Genomic DNA, 15,377 nt, shown 5'->3' on the forward strand with positions numbered 1-15,377 from the left:
ATGTCAATCAGGTTAGATAACCTATTGGCTACCCGCGGACGTCCTGAGGGGGGTCCGTCCATTCCATCCTCCAGCGCATCCGAGCCGTGTCCTATGGAGCTCGGGGGCGCTGGCGCTAGAGATAGGAGGAGTCGGCAGACTAGGGGGTCCATCCACTGCACCAACTGTGGTCGGGGAGGACACACCGCGGCTAGGTGCTGGGGATGGCCTCCTAGGGGAGATGACGACAGGTCCCGCACTGGGGATTCCTTCCAGGTGAGTAGGCGCCCCACTCACCCAGAGCTCTCTGTTGCCCATTTCTGTATGCCTGTATGTTTTCCACAGGTAGCACCTCATGCCCAGCATAAGGCGCTGGTAGATTCAGGCGCAGCTGGGAATTTTATTGATATTGTTGTTTTGTTTAGCGTTAGGGATTCCCCTCATTCCTGTTGATGTTCCTTTTCCCGTTCACGCCCTAGATAGTCGTCCGTTGGGTACGGGCTTGATCAGGGAGGTCACGGCGCCACTTAGGATGTGTGCGCAGGGGGATCATCAGGAGATGATTCAGCTGTTCCTGATTGACTCTCCTGCGTATCCGGTGGTGCTGGGCATGCCCTGGTTGAGTACCCATAACCCAGTGATTTCGTGGCAGGAGAGGGCTCTGATGGAGTGGTCTGCTCAGTGTGTGGGTAGATGTTTGGGCGTTTCCGTAGGGGCTACCTCGGTGGAGAGTCCAAACCAGGTGCCCGCATTGCACATTCCACCTGAGTATGGGGATTTGGCTATCGCGTTTAGTAAGGCGAGGGCGACGCGGTTGCCACCCCATAGGCAGGGGGATTGTGCGATAAACCTTCAGGCAGGAGCTGCGCTCCCACGGAGTCATGTGTATCCTCTGTCTCAGGAGGAGAAGAAAGCTATGGAGATTTACATAGACGAATCGCTGAGACAAGGATACATACGGCCGTCCACTTCCCCCGCGTCCTCGAGTTTCTTTTTCGTGAAGAAGAAGGATGGTGGTTTGCGTCCGTGCATCGATTACCGTGGTCTCAATCAGATTACGGTGAAGTATAGTTATCCACTCCCGCTGATTGCGACCATGACTGAGTCGTTGCATGGGGCGCGTTTCTTCACGAAATTAGATCTCAGGAGCGCGTACAACTTGGTGCGCATCAAGAAGGATGATGAATGGAAAACAGCCTTTAGTACCACCTCGGGCCATTACGAGTATCTAGTCATGCCATACGGGTTGATGAATGCTCCGTCGGTTTTCCAATCATTTGTGGATGAGATCTTCAGGGACATGCAGGGACAGGGAGTCGTTGTGTACATAGATGACATTCTCGTGTACTCACCTACCCGTGTCGAGCATGTGGCCCTGGTGCGCAGAGTGTTGCGGAGGCTGGTGGAGCACGACCTGTATGTGAAGGCAGAGAAGTGTCTGTTTTTCCAGGAGTCTATCTCCTTTTTGGGGTATCAGTTGTCAGCGTCAGGGGTGAAGATGGAGGTAGACCGAGCGTCGGCCGTGCGTAATTGGCAAACACCAACCACTGTGAAAGAGGTGCAGCAGTTTTTGGGGTTTGCGAATTACTACCGGAGGTTTATCCGGGGTTTTGGGCAAGTGGCAGCTCCCATCACGTCTCTCTTGAAGGGGGGTCCGGTGCGTCTGCAGTGGTCAGTCGAGGCGGACAGGGCGTTTGGGAGGCTGAAGGACCTGTTTACCTCGGCTCCGGTGCTGGCGCATCCGGATCCCTCTTTACCATTTCAGGTAGAGGTGGACGCGTCTGAGGCCGGTATTGGCGCCGTGCTTTCACAACGGTCAGGCGCGCCACCTAAACTCCGCCCCTGTGCCTTCTATTCCAAGAAGCTCAGCCCGGCGGAGCGAAATTATGACATAGGGGACAGGGAGCTGTTAGCTGTGGTACAGGCCCTTAAGGTGTGGAGGCACTGGCTTGAGGGGGCTCAACACCCTTTCCTCATTTTGACGGACCACCGTAACCTGGAGTACATCCGGGCAGCGAGGAGGCTGAACCCTCGGCAGGCTAGATGGAGTATGTTTTTGACCCGTTTCTCTTTTAAGATCACCTACATCCCTGGGTCACAAAACGGGAAGGCAGATGCGCTGTCTCGGCTGTATGACGGGGAGGAGAGGTTCGTGGAGCCCACTCCCATACTGCCGGAGTCGTGTCTAGTGGCACCGGTGGTGTGGGAGCTCGATTCTGAGCTCGAGCGGGCATTACGCACCGACCCTAGTCCACCACAATGCCCGGAGGGTCGGAAGTATGTTCCGCTCGAGTGTCGGGATCGATTGATCTATTGGGCTCACACGTCACCCTCCTCTGGACACCCGGGTATCGGCCGGACAGTGCACTGTCTTAGTGCCAAATATTGGTGGCCCACGTTGGCCAGGGATGTGAGGGTTTATGTTTCCTCCTGCTCGGTGTGCGCCCAGTGTAAGGCGCCTAGACATCTGCCTAGGGGTAAGTTACTGCCCCTGCCCGTTCCACAACGACCATGGTCCCACCTCTCGGTGGATTTTATAACTGACCTTCCCCTCTCTCAAGGGAATACTACCATCCTGGTCGTTGTGGACCGGTTCTCTAAGGCCTGTCGTTTGCTCCCCATGCCGGGTCTTCCTACTGCCCTGCAGACCGCCGAAGCTATATTCACCCATGTGTTCCGGCACTACGGGGTGCCCGAGGACATTGTGGCTGACCGAGGTCCCCAATTCACCTCCAGAGTCTGGAGAGCTTTTATGGAGCGGTTGGGGGTCTCGGTGAGCCTCACCTCGGGTTACCACCCGGAGAGTAATGGGCAGGTGGAACGCGTTAACCAGGATGTGGGTAGGTTTCTCAGAACGTACTGCCGGGATCGGCCGGAGGAGTGGGCGAGATATGTGCCCTGGGCCGAGATGGCACAGAACTCTCTCCGCCACTCCTCCACCCAACTAACCCCTTTTCAGTGTGTTTTGGGGTACCAGCCGGTTCTGGCACCATGGCATGAGAGCCAGATCGAGGCCCCCGCTGTGGATGAGTGGGTGCGGCGCTCGGAGGAGACGTGGGACGCTGCACACGTCCATCTGCAGCGTGCCATACGTCGACAGAAGACGAGCGCCGACCTACACCGCAGTGAGGGGCCAGTGTACGCACCTGGAGATCGAGTCTGGCTCTCTGCCAGAAACCTGCCCCTCCGCCTGCCCTGTCGGAAGCTGGGTCGGCGGTTTGTAGGGCCATTTAAAGTCCTGAGAAGGTTGAACGAGGTATGTTATAGATTACAGTTACCAGTTGAGTATAAGTGTATTAACCCCTCGTTCCATGTGTCCCTTCTCAGGCCGGTGGTAGCAGGCCCACTCCAAGAACATGAGATCTTGGAGACCCCCCCGCCCCCGTTGGACATCGAGGGGGTACCGGCGTACACCGTGAGATCCATCTTGGATTCTAGACGTCGGAGAGGGGGTCTTCAGTATCTAGTGGAGTGGGAGGGGTACGGTCCGGAGGAGCGGTGCTGGGTGCCGAGGAGAGACATCTTGGACCCGTCGCTCCTGACGGAATTCCATCGGGGGTATCCGACGCGCCCTGCGCCGCGGCCTCCGGGTCGTCCCCAAGGCCGGAGTCGGCGCGCGTCTGGAGCCGCGCGTCAAGGGGGGGGTACTGTCACGGTTTCGGCCGAGGCTGCCTCTCTCCCTTGTTCGGGCAGGCTTCGCCGTTCGTCGTCTCCGGAATTCTAGCTGCCACCGATTGATGTTTCATGTTCGTTTGCTTTTGTCTGTTTGTTTCTACACCTGTTTCTGTTTTGTAGTAATTAGTGTCCTATAAGTTTCTCGTTGTGTTTGTCTTGTGTTGTGTGTGATTGTTACCGTCAGTCTGTGTATTGCTCGGTTGAGCGTTATTTTCTCCACTGTTTGCTGGAGCGTTCGTTGCACTTGTGTGTGCACTTATTTCATCATGACGTACCTGTTTGTGCGCATTGTCTTTTCGCCTTCGTGCGTATTTTGCTGTCAGGCTTATTTTGTCCTGTTGCCTGTGTTTAGGCAGGAATACAGCTTTTTGGAATTCAGTCTGCTTCCTGCGTTTGATTCCTACACCACACCTACAACACGACCTGACAGCTTCGGCAATACTGGTCAAATGAAGATCCTACATCTGTATGTGTAAGACACAGCAACTGAGACTAGCTGGTATCAGGCTTTGATTTATGAAACACCATGAAAGATACTGAGACCCAACTGAAAATGGATGGTTCACTCAGTAGGCTTTGTACACCAATTGAGCAGACTGACAGAGATTAGTTTGTTGTCTAGAGATGTGCACAGGAGAGCATTCATATAGGATCCCAAAACTCATCATGTGACTAATTACCTTGATTGTTGTTATCCAATTAGGCGGTTCATAATTTGATGCTCCTCCAAGTTAATATTTCCATAATTAGAACATGTCTTGTTTTTTTACACATTAAGATTCATGTAAATGCTCTCAAGGATCAAATGAAGTGCTATCATCCGAGAAAATCTGATTAGATTCAGCAATTTGTCTTTTCCACCTTTTGAATTTCAAAGCATAGATTTGTGATTTGTTTGGCATTTTTCTTTGGAATGCTTGTAATTAGTGGGAGTGATGGGAGGAGAGGGTGACAGAGACAGATAGAGTTTCACAGGATGTGGCTGATCTTACTGTCCTGACTCTCATTATTGGGTTGTGGTGTCAGAGGCTCCTGGTGTGGATGTGTCTATGAGTCATCTGATAGGATGCTGATTAATGACTCTTCTAAGGAATAAACATTCTAAGGATTTTTTATCCTGAAGGATGGGAGCTACATTATACTGCTTTGAGTTGACTTTATGTTGAGAGTCAATCCAAACACATACTGTATAATAATTTAGTTCTGTTGATGATTTTTTGATAATCAGTATTTGTAGGTGTAGCCTAATAATTGATAAGGATTTTAACTTTTTCCTACCCTCAGTCTTTCTTTGTTCTTTTAACCAAGACATGTAGGAGTCCTTACCCTTTTAACCAAGACATGTAGGAGTCCTTACCCTTTTAACCAAGACATGTAGGAGTCCTTACCCTTTTAACCAAGACATGTAGGAGTCCTTACCCTTTTAACCAAGACATGTAGGAGTCCTTACCCTTTTAACCAAGACATGTAGGAGTCCTTACCCTTTTTACCAAGACATGTAGGAGTCCTTACCCTTTTTACCAAGACATGTAGGAGTCCTTACCCTTTTTACCAAGACATGTAGGAGTCCTTACCCTTTTTACCAAGACATGTAGGAGTCCTTACCCTTTTTACCAAGACATGTAGGAGTCCTTACCCTTTTTACCAAGACATGTAGGAGTCCTTACCCTTTTAACCAAGACATGTAGGACTCCTTACCCTTTCTACCAAGACATGTAGGTGTCCTTACCCTTTTTACCAAGACATGTAGGAGTCCTTACCCTTTTAACCAAGACATGTAGGAGTCCTTACCCTTTTAACCAAGACATGTAGGAGTCCTTACCCTTTTAACCAAGACATGTAGGAGTCCTTACCCTTTTAACCAAGACATGTAGGAGTCCTTACCCTTTTAACCAAGACATGTAGGAGTCCTTACCCTTTTTACCAAGACATGTAGGAGTCCTTACCCTTTTTACCAAGACATGTAGGAGTCCTTACCCTTTTTACCAAGACATGTAGGAGTCCTTACCCTTTTAACCAAGACATGTAGGAGTCCTTACCCTTTTAACCAAGACATGTAGGACTCCTTACCCTTTCTACCAAGACATGTAGGACTCCTTACCCTTTCTACCAAGACATGTAGGAGTCCTTACCCTTTCTACCAAGACATGTAGGAGTCCTTACCCTTCTTTATTTCTCTCTCTCTCCTCTCCAAGGCTAAACCACTAAGGAAACTGATCCAGCAGACCTTCAAACAATTTGCCAACCTAAACGATGAACAGAGCATTCGCAAGTTCTTTGAGATCCTGTCTCCCATTTACAGATTCGACAAGGAATGTTTTAAATGTGCCCTTGGGGTAAGTAGCTACTGATAGACACTTCACTGTCCCACTGAGATAACCGTTGGCTGTCGTCAGGGAAACCCTGGCTGGCAGTGTTCGAGATAGGAAGAGCTCAGCTCAGTAGCCTTCATGGCATTTCACAGTGACACCTGCTGGGCATGACAAACACTGTTGCTTCTTTCATCTGTCTGTCTGTCTGTCTGTCCTGCCTATCTCTGTGTCTGTCTGTCTCTGTGTCCATATCTCTGTCTGTCTGTCGGTGTGTCTGTCCTGCCTGTCTCTGTGTCCATATCTCTGTCTGTCTTCTAGTCTAGTTGGATTATCTCTGTGGAGCTTGCCATTGGACCTGAGGAGGGCATCAGCTACCTGACAGACAAAGGATCAACTGTGAGTACTGCTGATTTATCAAGGCTTTACCCCCCTTTATTCACCTTTTATTCACATTCTTCTGTACATTCTGTATAATTGCATTTCCTACCCAATTCAGGTCTTATTGAGTCATTCAGTGATGTTTAGGCTAGCCAGGAAGATGATTACCAGCATGGATGTTTCATTCTGTGCTTTCTGTTCTGTCCGTGTGTTCAGCCGACCCATCTGGCCAACTTCACCCAGGTACAGACCATCCAGTACTCCAGCACGGAGGACAAGGTGCGCCAGGGGATGCTGCTGCTCAATGTGGCTGGAGCCCCTGAGGTACAGTATGGCCTTCTCTGTGTGTGTGTCTGTGTGTCTGACTCTGACTGTCTGACTATCTGACTCTGTCTGACTGTCTGACTGGCTGACTGTCTGTCTCTGTCTGACTCTGTCTGTCTGTCTGACTGGCTGTCTGACTGTCTGTCTGTCTGACTGTCTGACTCTGTCTGTCTGTCTGACTGGCTGACTGTCTGTCTCTGTCTGACTCTGACTGTCTGTCTGACTGGCTGTCTGACTGTCTGTCTGTCTGTCTGTCTGACTGTCGGACTCTGTCTGTCTGACTGTCTGACTGTCTGACTGACTGACTGACTGTCTGACTGTCTGACTCTGTCTGTCTGTCTGACTGTCTGACTGTCTGACTGACTGACTGTCTGACTCTGTCTGACTGACTGACTGTCTGACTCTGTCTGTCTGACTGTCTGTCTGACTGTCACACTGTCTGACTGTCTGTCCATCTGTGTATCTGTGTGTGTCTGCAGCCTCTGACGGTGACCACAGCGTCTCTGAACACGGCAGAGAACATGGCTGACCTGATAGACGGATACTGTCGCCTGGTCAACGGAGCCTCCCAGTCTTTCATCGTCCGCGTTCAAAAGGGTACGCTAACACTGCTGCTGACACCTTTACACTGAATGGAGAGGGTTTTAGGCACATCCAAAATAATTACAGGATCTGGACAATAATAAGGTCCGACACATAGAGAAAAGGGGAATGTCTGAAAAACTGTGAGCAGATATTCCCTTTTTCCTATGTGTACTGACAGTTCACACTGACTCCCATGCTGCTATGCTGTGTACTGTGGACAATGGACAAAAGAGCTCCAGACTCCACTACACTGAGGCTGGATTGCAGTGTCACAGATTGATAGATGTAATAGGATTTATTTTACCTTTATTTATACAGGTAAGTCCATTAAGAACAAATTCTTATTTACAATGATGACCTGTCAAACACATCAATAAACAACAATTACACTATACACATCTATATACACATCACTTACACAATAACATCTATATACACATAAATTACACAATAACGTCTATATACACATCAATTACACAATAACGTCTATATACACATCAATTACACAATAACGTCTATATACACATCAATTACACAATAACGTCTATATACACATCAATTACACAATAACGTCTATATACACATCAATTACACAATAACGTCTATATACACATCAATTACACAATAACGTCTATATACACATCAATTACACAATAACGTCTATATACACATCAATTACACTATACATGAAAAGCAAACACAAAACACGAAAAGCAAACAAACACATTATTCAGTAAGTGAGCCCACATTCATCCACAACCTCATATGTTTTGTGACCGATTTTCATTTGAGATTATAGATTTGGTATTAATGTTGTAATTAGCATCATGTTTTTCCAGTAAATCAGCCCAGTAATAAACACATGACTTCATGAGATTAGATCAGATTAGATCAGATCAGATTAGATTAGATTAGATCAGATCAGTTATAGAGCTGTTGAGGGACTGCCATTTCATTTCTCCACTCCATTTCTCCAGTCATTTGGAAAGCTGAACGCAGCAAATCAAATTGCCCGGAAACAGCTTTCACTAACATTAATTTCACTCAATGAATTCCGTCTTTTTAAAACATGAATGAATTCACTAGGGAGAAAGAAGCATCCATTTAAGGCATAGGCTTTTAGGGGCTCTTCTCTGCTTAAGGCTCATATATGAAAGAATGTTACATATTTGATGTCTCATAGTGTTAAATTATATTAATAATGATGAATGTGTGAATGTGGGCATTGGAATGGATCCTGTTGATGAACTGTAACTCTACTGCTAAACCTACATCTCCTAACTGCCTCTAACAATCACCAACAGAGGGAGAGAGAGCGCTACCTTCCATCCCAAAGTCCACCCCAAAGTAAGTACATATCTCTCTCCTCTCCGCTCTATCTCTCCTCTCTATCTCTCTTCTTGCTCTCTCTCTCTCTCTCTCTCTCTCTCTCTCTCTCTCTCTCTCTCTCTCTCTCTCTCTCTCTCTCTCTCTCTCTCTCTCTCTCTCTCACACTCACACTCACTCACACACACACACACACTCACACACACTCACACACACACACACACACACACACACACACACACACACACACACACACACACACACACACACACACACACACACACACACACACACACACATCTGGAAAGTTTCTTCCAGGCAGCAGATCAGGTTTCAGTCAGATGCTCTGAAAACCAACACAAGCCTTGCTCTGCTCTTATGGCTGAATCATGAGGAATTTGTCTGACCCTGTTTAGAGTTCCCCCCCCGCCCCTCTGACCCCCCAACCCACCAACCCCCCCCTTTAACCATATCCTCTTGGAAGTGCTGAAGGGCCTACTTATCTGTACCCCCCCTGCAGTACCCCTGCCAAACATGCCCTATAATAGAGCCCAGTCATAGTGTCACAGTGTGGACAGGCCAGTCTGTCTGTTCTGTTCTGTTGTCTGGTGACTGGAGGAACTATCCTTTCACTGGAAAATGTACAGCATTCATCTGTTCAAACCTTTATTCCACAGGGTCTCCAACCATGAGAAACGTCTGGATGGGGGGGTCCGGACAAGGGTTGCATGTGTCTCAGGTAGGACCTTCTCTTTCTCCTTTCACATCTCCTGGGTTTGGTGTCAGATTAGGTTTGGTGTCAGATTAGGTTTGGTGTCAGATTAGGTTTGGTGTCAGATAGGGGTTGGTATTGTACTGGGACTGTGAAGCTGTTGATACGTTGTCTTGTTGGGCTTTGCCATGATAACAAAACATCTTTCCACACAGAAGCCTTTGCTGAAATCAGTATTTGCCATGTTAACTATCCCATAATTCACTGGTTTGTTACTGATTGCAGGGGTGACAGACAGGATGCAGAGATGTCAGTAGAATACTCATGATGATTGACAGCACTTTGATGCTCCGGTGAAGTTGAACACTTTTAGTATGAGTAGAATAGTAAAAGGAGATATATATTTCCTCACAATGTTCATGACAGCCTAGTAGACTGTTGAAGCCCCTTCCAGCACCGCTGTGCCTCTGCGCACAAGCTAGCTACATTACATGTTACTGTCGTCTTCCTTCTGCCCACTGTTCCTATCTGGCGATGCCTAGGGTGCATCCCAAATGGCACCCTATCCCCTTTATAGGGCACTACTTTCGACCAGGGCCCATAGGGATCCGGTCAAAAGTAGTGCACTATATGCAGTAGGGGATAGGGTGCCATTTAGACACATCCCTAGTAATTCTCCCATTAGGGTACCCTGCCGGTGACACAGTCCCATGACTGCTGCACCATGACAGAACAATGTGAGGAGATTTTTCTATCTTTCTTGAAGGTCTACTGTCTACGTGTGAAGGAAAGCACGTAAACCGCAAACAACATGGTGTGTCCCAAGCATATCAGAACAGCAGAGCCTGAACGTTGGTTAAGAAACAAGACGTTTTTAGACGTGACCCCATCCACCAAACACGGTTGAGGCAGACCAGAGAACATTGCTGAATTGTCTGTTTTTCTTATGTAAGGGCATAAAATGGAAGAGTGATGTGGTTTGGTGGTTATCTAGCTGATATACTAGTGCAGTCTGCCCTAGATGCTCACAGATCCCAGTCTGTTATCAGACAGCTCTGTAAAACATCACTATGAATCACCCATCAGTCTGTTATCAGACAGCTCTGTAAAACATCACTATGAATCACCCATCAGTCTGTTATCAGACAGCTCTGTAAAACATCACTATGAATCACCCATCAGTCTGTTATCAGACAGCTCTGTAAAACATCACTATGAATCACCCATCAGTCTGTTATCAGACAGCTCTGTAAAACATCACTATGAATCACCCATCAGTCTGTTATCAGACAGCTCTGTAAAACATCACTATGAATCACCCATTAGGACCAGATCAGGCCGATGGCACAAATTACAACCAAGGTTACGTTTCACCTGCCAGCCAAGGACTGTCTGGCTCTGGCAATACATCCTCACCCCACAGCACCTCATCTATCACCTTAACACTGTGTGTGTGTGTGTGTGTGTGTGTGTGTGTGTGTGTGTGTGTGTGTGTGTGTGTGTGTGTGTGTGTGTGTGTGTGTGTGTGTGTGTGTGTGTGTGTGTGTCCGTCCGTCCGTCCTCTCCTCCCCATCTCTCCAGTTTAAATGTCACAGAGCTCTTCCCCCAGTCTCTTGACCGCATCACAGTAGAATGTTAATGACTCTACTGGGTGAGTGTCAAATAGAGAGCTGATTGAGAGGGTGGATGGAGCAGGATGGAGCAGGGTAGAGCAGGGTGGAGCAGGAGACAGACTGGCCTGTGTGCATATGGCCCCATTGACACAGCAAACTGGCAGAACACTCAGAAAGAATAGAGAGATGCTTGTGTGAAACTCGAGTCCCCCCATATGATCATGATGGCACGTGATGGTACTGGGGAGAAGTCTAGTTCTGATGCAGAATGTTTAGATGAAAGTTGGCACCGTGTCTTAGAAGTGTTTGTTTTCCTCTCTTCTCTGAGTGGTCATGGACTTTGTATGACCCTGATCAAATGAAATGTCTCTGCAGACTTTGTATGACCCTGATCAAATGAAATATCTCTGCAGATGATGTAACAAAATAATTCAGCTCAGCACAAAAACTGCACCGGGACTTCCATTCCAATGTTGCTCAACTAACTGAGACGCTCTCTGAAGTTACGTTTAGTCCTTCTTCTCCTAAACCTTTAGTTTCTCTGTTATTTGCTTGCTTGTGTGTGTGTGTGTGTGTGTGGGTGTGTGTGTGGGTGGGTGGGTGGGTGGGTGTGTGACCCTACTTACAGTGAGGTGTCTCTTTTGACCTGAGTATGTTACTCACTTGGCAGCCTCTTACTATCAACACACCTGTCAATGTCTGGGGGAATCCCCTGAGAGCCAATAAGAAGTGGCTGCAACTTGGTTTTGACCTTTAAACGCATGTTATGTTGCTGTCAACTTTCTCTCAGAGGGCCAGTAAATGCCCTAACCTGTGTTTTTCTCCTCTCTCTCTCTCTCTCTCTCTCTCTCTCTATCTCACTCTCTCTCTCTAACCTGTGCATGCTACCTACGTGGATTTGCAGGGGATTTAAGTGGGGACGGTAAAATTAAACCTTTTGTCCCTTAATTTTTCCCAGTTCCTAATGTGTGTGCTTGTGTATCTGTGTTATTAAACACAGGGCTTCTACAATGATCTGCGGTGTCCTCCTTTTGTTTAGAAAGGGTCATATTATTCTGTCACTCTGTCTATCCATTTGGGTACATTCTGACACTTTTCAGTGCTCTGATATTTTTGAGTAACCCTTATCTTGAGTCTTTTCTTCTTTCAGTAATAATGACACACTATCATAGCATTTCACAGCTTTTTAACACTAGTCCTCAGTCAAATCAAATCATTTGACTGTTATCAGCTGCTTTTTAACACTAGTCCTCAGTCAAATCAAAGCATTTGACTGTTATCAGCTGCTTTTTAACACTAGTCATTAGTCAAATCAAATCATTTGACTGTTATCAGCTGCTTTTTAACACTAGTCCTCAGTCAAATCAAATCATTTGACTGTTATCAGCTGCTTTTTAACACTAGTCATTAGTCAAATCAAATCATTTGACTGTTATCAGCTGCTTTTTAACACTAGTCCTCAGTCAAATCAAATCATTTGACTGTTATCAGCTGCTTTTTAACACTAGTCATTAGTCAAATCAAATCATTTGACTGTTATCAGCTGCTTTTTAACACTAGTCCTCAGTCAAATCAAATCATTTGACTGTTATCAGCTGCTTTTTAACACTAGTCCTCAGTCAAATCAAATCATTTGACTGTTATCAGCAGCTTTTTTTCTTTATCTCAGCCTGCCGAAAGCAGGGCTGTCTCAACATTCCTCTTTTCCTGGAAACTGTTGCTTCTTCCTTAAAAGCAGAGCAGTCAGGATAGACAGGCTCACACAGTGACTCTGGAGTTACCCATGACTCAATCTGTTTTTCCTGAAGACGTTTCTCTGGGGGGAAAAAACTGTTGTCCCTCACTCCTCCTCCCCTCCTCCCCTCACTCAAATACCTCTGCTGCTATTGGAGCACAGCTCAGACCTGAAGAACACATGGTGGGAGAACGCACGGGGAGGCATATCACAGAGCTGGGCTGTTTGTCGTATGTGTATGTGGGGGGGGGGGGGGGGGGGGGTCGAGTTGTTGTTAAGGGTTAACAACTTTGAAATGGTGGGTTTTTGGAAAAGGTACTTTATTGTACTAAAGGTAAGTTAAGTACAAGTCTAGAGGTGGTTAAACAACTTAATGCCTAGCCTAACTCTTGTGTGTCATGTGGGACTATCCTGCTTAGAGTCAGAATGCTGCTGTTCATTATCCTCACCCCTCTCTCTCTCTTTCTCTCTATTTCTCTCTCTCTCTCTCTGTGTCTCTCTGTCTCTGTGTCTATGTCTCTCTGTCTCTGTCTCTCTCTCTGTCTCTCCCTCTCTGTCTCTCTCTCTGTCTCTCCCTCTCTCGCTCTATTTCTCTCTCTCTCTCAAACTGTTGGTCTCACCGTGTGTCACTCTCTTATTTCCACAGAGACTGACGACTATGCAGAGATCGTAGATGAGGAGGATACGTACACCATGCCCTCCAGTGAGTACCGTAGCATCTGTCAGACAGGGAGTAAGCAAGGGATCATGTGCTGAGGAGGAGGGAGGCAGCGACAGGCAGCTGTGCTGGGTTTTAGAGTGGCTCTCAGTGGTGAGCTGCAGACCAAACTCCCCTGGAAGACCAGATGTTCTCTCCAGACCCTGAGTGCCTTTGATCGTGGCCTCTAGTGCACAGCCTTAACCCAGTTTGGAGAAGTATGCCCCACTTTCTGATTAGTTGTTGTTACCACATTCCTTCCTGGAGTCATTGAGACTGGAGTTCTCTCAAAGCACCATAGCTACAGGGGTCAAGTTGTTGTTAGGTGTCTTTCAGTTCTTCATCTTTTATTTTCATGGTTAAGTTTTGTGTCTACTACTTTTGTAGCAGTTTTATTTGGATTGTTCTTCACTTAACTGGAATATATGTTTGTCAGTTATTTTATGTTAATCTATAACTATTACTGTTCATAGAGAGTAGTTCACAAATAGCTAGAATCATATGTACACAGGGAATACCCAACACAGAGTGCATGAGGTGGATCTGTGGATCACTGTTAGTAGAATGAACTGGCTATGACTGTGACTGTGATTGTGACTGTGACTATGACTGTGACTGTGACTATGACTGTGACTATGACTGTGATTGTGACTGTGACTGTGACTATGACTGTGACTGTGACTGTGATTGTGACTGTGACTGTGTGTTCTGCTGTCACTGCTGCTTTGACTGCTTATTCAAACAGTTTCCTCTCAACATTTCCTTTTTCATGGCACATCTGTCCTTTGTCCTACACTCTTAGAAAAAAAAGGTGCTATCTAGAACCTAAAATGGTTCTTCGGCTGTCCCCATAGGAGAATAGGAGAACCATAGGAGAACCCTTTGAATAATCCTTTTTGGTTTCAGGTAGAAAGGGTCTACATGGAACCCAAAAAGGGTTCTACCTGAAACCAAAAAGTGTTCTATCTGGAACCAAAAAGGGTTCTCCTATGGGGACAGCCGAATAACCCTTTTGGAACGCTTTTTTCTAAGAGTGTTGTCCACACGACTCCATAGTCTACTTTATATCATAACAGTGGAGAAGTATTTAACATAGCCTGAAACGCTAGCCATTTATATTTTGTGCACGCACACACACACATACATAGCCAGCCAGCAACAGAGGCTGCTGACAAATGTCAGTGTAGTCCAAGGGTATGAATCTCCCTGCAGTTTGTTTGCACTGACTGACTTCTGCATGCAACAAATGTCACTCCCCTTTGCCAGAAAAGCACTCTGAGTTAGTCATGTGTTTCTCCAAACCAGGGACAAGGGAAGGGGGATCTTTTATAAAGTTTAAACAATTTAAAATTATGTTCCTCCAATGTTGATGTACTTCTAAAAGATTTCTCCTCACATGAACTGCCCTGCAGAATACTATGGACTAGAGGAAGGTAATGGTGTCCGTCTCGACCCTGTACTTGAGGATTGCTTTTTGGTTGTATTGTGGTTGTCAGACCAGGGTCAACCATACATGTCAAATACTTTCAAATACTTTAGCTACACTTGATTTAGTGTGCCAAGTACAATTGAATCAATGGAGTGGTCGCACAATGCCAATATCCAACCTAAATCAAGTATTTGAAAATATTTACCATGTGACCCAGGTCTACCTATGGTTTGACTTGTGTGATGGTGTTTTTTGTGATTTTGTTTCGATTTTGCCAATATAGCAGTACATGTAGTGTTTTGATTGATTTCTATCCACCCTGGATATCTAGTGTTGTTCATTAATATACACTGTCCAGCCCAGAGAGATAGATAGATAGATAGATAGATAGATAGATAGATAGATAGATAGATAGATAGATAGATAGATAGATAGATAGATAGATAGATAGATAGTGCAGCCAGTCTCTCCTATTGACACGTTATGGATGGAAGCGATCACAGCCACTAATCAGACACAGTACTGCTGCAGTATGGTCACCCACCGGCCCTCCAGAATATGTGGGAAGTTATGAAGAAAACTAAATATCATTTAAAGCCATCATACTGTTTC

General features: G+C 46.5%; 1 protein-coding gene across 2 annotated transcripts in view; it reads left to right on the forward strand.

The window, feature by feature from the left end:
- LOC311140551 (focal adhesion kinase 1-like) overlaps window positions 1–15,377 on the forward strand; it is a 98,751-nt gene that overhangs the window by 65,480 nt on the left and 17,894 nt on the right. For both annotated transcript variants that reach the window (XM_084175655.1, XM_084175656.1), the window contains 7 exons: window positions 5,850–5,990; window positions 6,285–6,362; window positions 6,561–6,668; window positions 7,148–7,265; window positions 8,558–8,600; window positions 9,257–9,318; window positions 13,286–13,342. In XM_084175655.1, coding sequence (XP_084031781.1) covers window positions 5,850–5,990; window positions 6,285–6,362; window positions 6,561–6,668; window positions 7,148–7,265; window positions 8,558–8,600; window positions 9,257–9,318; window positions 13,286–13,342 — 607 coding nt within the window. The remainder of the gene's footprint in view (window positions 1–5,849; window positions 5,991–6,284; window positions 6,363–6,560; window positions 6,669–7,147; window positions 7,266–8,557; window positions 8,601–9,256; window positions 9,319–13,285; window positions 13,343–15,377) is intronic.

The sequence above is a fragment of the Coregonus lavaretus genome (assembly GCF_964263955.1).
Source record: "Coregonus lavaretus genome assembly, chromosome: 13".
In the NCBI taxonomy this organism is placed as follows: domain Eukaryota; kingdom Metazoa; phylum Chordata; class Actinopteri; order Salmoniformes; family Salmonidae; genus Coregonus; species Coregonus lavaretus.